Here is an 8,292-nt window from a genome sequence, read left to right on the forward strand (position 1 = left end):
TTTTTTCCCCCCCTTTTGACTGTGCTATTCACAACTTTAAGTCCAAAAAATATGAAACAAAAGTAGTATGAAACTTAAGACTTAGCACTTCCACTAAATGGCATACATCAAAGGGCATCAATTCAAGGGCAAAGACTGTTGAAGCCGTCATACCTACCTATCAGTCACCACTGCAATCTCATAAACCCACCAAGGCACAGTGCTCATTCTCTGCAAGGCTCTTCCTGGAAAACAGGGCAATTTTGGTGCTCTAGGAAGAATTATATTTAAAGAGAACCTTTCTACAGGATAGAAAATGAGCTGAACAGCCTTGCACCAGAGAGCACTGCAGGGAGGGAGCTCTGCAGTTAACAATGACAGACATACCATCAGGGTTATTAAAAATATACAGCATCGACATGTTTTCTACTTCAATCACTTGCTCTACAACTACTAAACATGTACAAAAGACTTTTCCAACCATTCCGAGTGTGGCTGCAGCAAGGTTAGGATCTGGAGCGAGACCTTGACCGTGATCGGGAGTGTGACCTAGAGACAGACCTAGATCTAGACTTGGACCGGGACCTAGGCTTTGAAACAGATGTAGACCTGGAACGAGAATCTGATTTGACATTTGGTTTTGACTTGGAAACCGACCTAGACCTGGACCGAGACACCCGGCGTGCGGCTGCAGCCTCACCCTCACCTTTTGTCTCCTTTTTGTCAGGATCTGATTTTAGATGCTCCTTTTCTTTGGAGGCTGACCTGGACCGCTCGTGGCTGCCCTTCCTTTTCTTCTTGCTACTTGGTTTGCTGTCTCGCTTGCTGCGCCTCTTGCTTTTCTCACTCTTGCTGCGGCTCCTGCTTCTACTTCTGCTGTCATCCCTGCTTCTCTTCCTACTTTTCCTTTTGTCCTTGCTGTGGCTCCTGCTCCTGCTCTCATCCCTGCTCTTGCTCCTGCTCCTAGCCTTGCTAATGCTCTTCTCCCTGTCTTTGCTTCTACTCTTCTCCTTGCTCCTACTCCTCATGCTCTCCCTCGTCTCTCCTCTGCCCTTACTCCCACTCCTGCTCCTGCTCTTTTCCTTGCTGCGGCTCCTGCTCTTTGCTTTCTCATCACTGTTATGGAGAGTGCCCTCAGATTTATCTTTACTTTTGTTTCGGGATTTCTCTGCACTCCTGCTGCGGCTCCTACTTTTATCCTCTTTACTTGGAGTCCTGCTTTTCTCTTTTTGGCCTCTGCTACGGCTCTTGCTTCGACTACGGCTCTTGCTTCTGGAACGGGACACAGACCTGAAAGCACAAAGGCAACAGACAGCTCCACTTTAGTGTGGCTTGGATTTGACCAGCACTTAAATACTGTGCAGAACATGGTAGGAACAAGAAAAACAGTGCTCCTACTGCAAATTTAAGATAATGCTTCTCATTTAAGTGAGTAGCCCCCATTTCTGCCAACACAAAGACATACCTGGATCTTGATCTACTCTTGGAGCGACTACTACTGGCACTGCGGCTCCTGCTCTTATGAGAATGCCTGCTTCGAGAGCGAGACCTGGAAGAAAAATCAATCAGCTTAATGTTAGCACGTGCCCACAGAGAGCTTGTGATCCCCTCGTCCCCTGTGGGTAAAACCCCATAGTATTAATGCACCTTTTAAGCAGCCGAATGGTGAGAGCGTTACAGAATAAAGTTACAAACAGAGTACCCTTCTCCCCACTGCTCATCCCCTGCTGCCATGTCTGGAAGTGAGCAGAGTTGCTAATCTGGAAGAAAACAAGCAACCTTATTTAAGACAAGGAGTGAGAATCACTTTCCCAATCAAGTCAGAGTTTGAATACAGTAAGAACAAGGATAAAGCTTTGACTTCAGGCTTTGATTTCATAAGCAAGCTATTCTAGGAAGAGTAGAAGTTTGCCTTTGTCTTGCGACAAGTTCTACCCCAGAATGGAAAAGGGAAAATACTTGTGTGTGCTGAAGCAGTTCTCTCCATCATGCAACGAAAGCAGTGAATATCTAAGAAAGAGGGAACGGGTGGGGGGTTTCCAAGATGAGAAAGAACTGTTAGTCCTGGTGCTTACAGCAGAACACAATGTTCGGAGCCAAAGTGTTAAAAGCACCTTCTGTTTCATTCTGCATGCCCAGCTCCACCTGCCATGCAGCCTTCTCCTGCAAGACAGCAAGGGCTGCCGACTTGACGCAGTTGGGGAAGAACAGTCGCATGCTCTCGGGTGTTTAGCTAGCAGATACACATGTTCACTGAGGAAGACCTCTGAACACAGGCCTCATTTCCCTTGGTTACCTTCAGGTAACTAATAGATTCTCAAACTAGATTTATTGAGAACTCTGAACTCTTCCAAGGAGTTTTGGAACCTGCTGTATATTCATGCGATTGCAGCAAGATTCAGCCTGAGCTGCATTACAAAGAGACATACCTCGAATGGCTTCGGCTTCTGGAGTAAGAGCGGCGCCGTCTCGATCCAGGTCTGTCTTCCACTAATCTAATCTTTCTGCCATTTACTTCTGTCCCGTCCAGCTTTTCAAGGGCTCTTTTCATGTCAGAATAGGATTTGAACTCAATCACACCTTCATTTTTCCTTCCTTTGTGTGCATCTGCATATGTCACTTCCCCTGCCTGACGCATATAATCCTAGAGGAAGAGGACAGAATAACCATTGCCTCGAATCCAGAGCCAGGCTTCCAGGCTGACCCTGCTCACTCCTGTAACGCTGCAACTCCTGCAATGCTGTGCTTAAGCCTCCTCTACTCACACGGATGTCAGAAAGGGTTTTAACCAAACAGCATTTGCAGTGCCAACGCCAAGGTTTCTGAGCAAGCCAAATAACACGCTGTGATTTCACAGAGTTTGTGCAATTAGAACTACTAAGTTGGTGTTGATAGATTGGAGCTGAATGATAATTTAAGGTCTCTCACCTCAAGTCTAGTATCAAACACCCTCTGGACTATGATAGCTTTCAAATTACAAAAGCAATTAAAGAGCTAAAACGCTTGCTCTCTAAATCATGTTTTCAACAGTAACTTGGGAAAGGTGATAAACTTAAAGGTCAAATATGAGGAGGCAAGAAGACTACAGGCAAGCAGACTTCCCTTCTTCCTCCACCTAGGTAACATATCTCATTCTGCTGGAAGAAACCCACACACAAGTAAAAGCTCGATTCATTTTCCCATTTCATGCTTCCTGGCTTCTCTGTTTCGATTACTAAACACCTCCGTTTATCAGGCAGTGCCATTCTGCCTGGCTTCGAGCAAGCCGTCAGACAGGGCCAGCCTTCAGCCACTGCAGGCTTTGGCTGCAACGGAAATGGGGCACGGAACTTTGGTTCGGTCTGTTTTCGACCCAGCTACTCCCATCCTAAGTACACTGAAAATGAAAGCTCTTCAAAAGAAAGCAATGCATCCAGTAGAGGATTAATCATGCCATGCTCTACTTACAATTTTTAATACCAGAAGCAAAGACAAGCTACTGATGGTGTGAAGCATTAACAACAAAAGACATTTGAAGAATCTCAGTACGTACCTGAACTAGTGTTACATATTCAATTACAGACCAGTTTCTACTACGTCAAAGTTTGTTTAGAACAAATTTTACACATCCTTAAAAGAGAACCATAAAAGAAAGCGTTCCTGTAAGAACAAGCGTTTTTAACCAGTGCTGCTACGTTTGATAAGGAAACACTATCTTTTTGCACCTACTGTTGAAACTCTGCTCCCTGTCCTGCCCCCCCATCCCTGATGCAGATAATCACGAATCAACACATCACCTCCAGCATACTCGGAGGTACTGTGGGCTACACAGTGTTACCCAACGCTTCCACTGCCAAGAATCACCTTCCACCCCTTAAGACTTCGAGAAAATATTTGCTTTTGGCAGAGGTTTTGCATGATTGCTCATTCTGGAAGCATCCTTTCCCTGAAATTCTCTTTAACACAGCTTTGCATGGAGTGGAAATTCTTAACAGACACTGTGCAAGAACGATGCTATTGTTTCCAAATAGCTCTAGCACCTTACAAGTTGATGAGTAAAATCCAAAGCAATAAGGGCAAACTCCTCCACCTCTAGTGAATCCTACCACTGGCATGATTAAAGTCTGTTTTGACAGGGCTTAAAGATAAGCTAAATCACATCTGTAAATGATGTTGGTTTATGTTAAGGAAAAGAGTTATTCCTCCACTGCCCAGTGACACCAAGTCCGCAGGTGCAACTCCCAACGTCGCCTTAATGACTTCATACATGCAAACACACTTCCATATTGACTTAATGTGTGTATTACTTCCAAAAATCTACTTGTATGCATAGGAGCACACTACACCAGCTCTCCTTGTTAAAAGGGAAGCTAACTTTTTTACCCTTTGTGCTCTTTAATAGAGAGAGGGTAAAGAAAGGGGCCCCATACCTTAAGATCTTGCCAACTGCAGCGGCTTGACAAATTTTCCACAATCAATCTGTATTCTGTACGGGTAGGAGGACCGTACTTATCTCTTCCGCTTCTTCTATAACCATATCCACCTTTAGGAGGTGACAAGCAGACAGCAGTACTTCAACTAGGGAAATGGAGCGCTCGCCCTACATCCCGGTCGAAAACTGTTCTGCCCCATACGTTCGCAAATGCATCAAAAATTTACCCACCCGCTAGTCTAAATTCGACCCCCCTTGTATAAAATGTTACAAAGATCCAAAGCATTAAAAAAATTTTACTACAAGCACATAATTAAAGCAACGCACATAGTTATAATTACGCTACAATTAACATGCAATTAAATTTATGCTATTTTTAAAGCCGTTTGAAAGAAGAAACTGCATTAAGCCAGTTTACTAATGTTACTTACATTGCTTAAAGGTTTTCTGAATTTCTGACATGAATAAAGCTTTTCAGGCACCTATTTCAGATTAATCTCATCTGTCTCTAACCCTTGGGATCCTCACCACCCAGGTCTAATGGGAAAAGGTTGCGGTCGTCACATGGCTTCCTTTTTGGTCAGCCAAGGGCCACAAAGGTCAAAGAGCCACTCATGGAAAGGTAACCCAAGGTCAGCAAATGGAACGGGCAGTCATCTTAGCCTCAAAGGACTCTTTTAATTAAAACATTGAGGTCTTTGTTAAATCTATGTTAAACATCACATTGCAAATAAACCATTCAAAATAGTTAGAAAAAATGATAATAATAAAAATGGTACAAGAAATTGTGTTTATTAATTTATCAATTAAATAGTTTCATACAACAAGTTAATAAATATTCAGATCAACAGTTACATTTACAGTTACAGAGCACTATTCACAACTTCGTATCATTTTCTTGTAAAATTACTTATTTTTAAAAAAAATGACCAAAAAAACAGTTTTATTTAAAATAAGTCACGGATACAAATGCATGTTAGTGCTTACTGCGTCCAGAACCGTAACTGCTGTCACGACGTGGGCCTCTGGCATGCTCAACGATCACTCTCTCCCCACAAAGATCTTTACCATTTAGCTCATAAACAGCATCATCTGCGTCTCGCAGATCATCAAACTCAACAAAGCCGTACCTAGAGAGAGGGAGAGAAAAAGAATCACTCGGAACTCAACCTGAGGTATCTGCTCAAAAACAACTCATACCCCACAACAGGTTTCTGCAGAGCCCGAAGACTGTGCCTCTCTGCATGCTGTCCTTTAGATGAACATCGGTTGCGACCTCCTGAAGGCTACCTAAGGGGTCAAGGCCATGAGTATCATCCCCACAAGCCCACTAAATATGGTGCTATGCTGCTTTATTCAATAAATTTGCTCAACAGCAGTGAGGCTGAAATGGCATTTGACAGCTATTGCAGTACGTATGTTCCATGGATTAGGGTTTATCCTAATTTTTGAAGAGCCCCAGGTTCACCCCTGATTCTATTAGGAAGCTACCTTAATTCCTGCACTTCAAATGGAAATACTCGTTCATCTCTAAACACAAGTGGTCTGTACACCCTGCATTAAAGGTCCAACAAGAACAAAAAGATATGAAGGGAGGTCAGGAAAAGGGGGTTTGTTTTAATTGGGCTTATTCTACTCTCGGCTGTGGACAGCACTCATGGTTTGGGCAAGAAAAGCAACACGCTCATGCAACAGGACAGATCTTCCACCTGCTGAGCTACTTGCAGCTTCCCATACACTGCTGAGAGCACACTTTATGCCCACTGTATTTCCAACATACTAGCATTTCAGAGACCATGCCAGGTCCAAACCTTGTTAAGGGACTTCAGAAAATCCAACAACAGTAGCCAGGAACAAATTCCCTGGGCAAGCAAAAAGTCCACCTGCAGGCAAGAGGCCTTGCAAGGGCACCACAGGGTGCAGGTCCAGAGGAGAGTAAACTTTTGTGTTTGAGAATGTCTGCGGCACTAGCCTTGCTCAAGATCTGGAAGTCACGAGCAGATCAAGTGCAACAGGAAGGACACGGATTGAAAAAACATGTAACTCTTAATTTCAACATTCAGATGAACATTTTGGCATCGGTTTCCTATCACCAAAAATGAACAATACAGAGACAAAAGCTTGCAGGCTAACTGCTTGCCTGAAAAGTTAAAGCCAGTGTTTTCAGTTTAATCTTCAGAGGTGCCACAGACATCAGTGCCAACGTCGGGCTGCTGCAAGTGCCTAATGCCTCTTGGCTAGAGATCCCAAAAGACGGAGCGTAGGTTTTTAAATAATTTCTTACAGCTGGTGCTCAGGGACAAGCTGGTGACTTGCTTGCAGTGGCTGAGCAAACGCACAGCAGCACTGAAGCAAAACTCCAGCTGCCAATTTCTAACCTGACAAGAGTTAAACACTTATTTAAAAACCGACATTGTGTAAATGCCCGTTATCCCAATGGGCTAGAGGAAGAGGACAAAAAGCATCAGAGTGCTATTTATTGGAGTTGAAATCACTTTTCCTTCAGTTACCTGCCAAGACCAGATCCAGGCTCCAGAGTCAGGCTCCAGGATCCAGCCCCAGGCAGTAGCCGAGGATGCTGCAGCTCCGTGCGCAATTGGGAACCTCTTCTCGGCTGCAACCTTTCCAACTGCCGCAGCCAAACATGTAATCCTGAACTCGGGTCTTAGCAAGCCAAGGGGTGACATTTTTGTGAGTGCTGGTATTTTAAACAATAAAGAAGAAAGCCCTGATACAAAAATGCTAGCCTCTGCTTTTAGGTCACTTCATTTTTAACCTTTCTCACTATGCCCCCAACCACGGCTACAGCTTTGCTGTGTAATGGTACCTGTATTAACAAAATACTTGAAGAACGACTCCAAACACCACAAATAAGGTGGCTGCTTTCTCATGTAAGTGCTGTAGCTTCATGGAAGAAACAAGCGTGATTGATTTATAAGAACTGAAACAATCACAGTCATTATAAAACCATTCAAATTGGAACTTTCTCGCCTTCAATTCCAAAAATAGAGCAAGCAAACGCAACGTTTAAATGAGATCTCACCCTAAAAGCAATTACTTACAAGGTGAAGTGCCTGGTACGCACCAGCACTTTCAAGACAGTAAATGCACAGACATTTGAAGCTAGAATAACGGAGGAACATCGGGATTCGATCAGAGCACAGTATTGAACTTGTTCTTCCCAGAAGTGCACCCAAAAGTGGCTTCGGGGACACTCGGTCACCTGTATCACACACCAGACAAAACACAGCACCTCCAGCAGCTCTTTCTTTAAGACAAAGAAGCAAGCTCATACAAACCTTGAACTTACTGGCTTTTAAAGAATACTAAAAATCATGCCCCCCACGTCACTCAAATGAAAGTAATACTGATCCACCTATTAAATACATATAATATCACACCGTATGATCTAAAAACATGAATAAAACACCTTCAGAAGCTCAGTTTTACACCACAGAAAGCCCAAACTGCTGACACAGCCTTAACTACAGCAATCTGAACCTGCTGTTATATGACAGCAGTGCAAGTAAATCTTCTTTTAAATGTCTACTATTACTACTTCATATGTGGCATAAAACTACTTTCTAAAATCGTCGATGCAATTTACTTCAGCTACTGTGAAGCTACACCATTTTCTGTTCACGCATCAAAAAAGGAACTGCTTGGGATAAGGACATACTCCTGTAGCTTTTTCCAATAGACTAAACCTCATAAAAGGTGGAGTTTCTTTGGTTTTTTAAAGTCAAAGTGAAAGGAAAAATGTCATTTTCTGAAATTGCTTAGTACCTGAAATAAGAGGCAGACCCTCATCTTTCTCCTGCTTTCAGCTGCTCCCCTGCCTGCATCGCTTTCGAAGCCCGCTGGATTCTCCCAGCTGGCTCTGCACCCCCTCTCCACACCAG

The 8,292-nt window shown here is 43.6% G+C and overlaps 1 protein-coding gene across 1 annotated transcript; it reads right to left on the bottom strand.

The window, feature by feature from the left end:
* On the bottom strand, nucleotides 1–5,520 carry SRSF4 (serine/arginine-rich splicing factor 4; the record flags this gene model as incomplete). Its single annotated transcript, XM_010287907.1, has 5 exons — nucleotides 1–1,269; nucleotides 1,445–1,528; nucleotides 2,409–2,623; nucleotides 4,389–4,501; nucleotides 5,378–5,520. Coding segments are annotated over 5 exons (1,339 nt in total), but the record flags the coding sequence as incomplete, so codon positions are not given.
* Nucleotides 5,521–8,292: the final 2,772 nt, after the last annotated feature.

Source organism: Phaethon lepturus, unplaced genomic scaffold (assembly GCF_000687285.1).
Source record: "Phaethon lepturus isolate BGI_N335 unplaced genomic scaffold, ASM68728v1 scaffold43355, whole genome shotgun sequence".
In the NCBI taxonomy this organism is placed as follows: Eukaryota; Metazoa; Chordata; class Aves; order Phaethontiformes; family Phaethontidae; genus Phaethon; species Phaethon lepturus.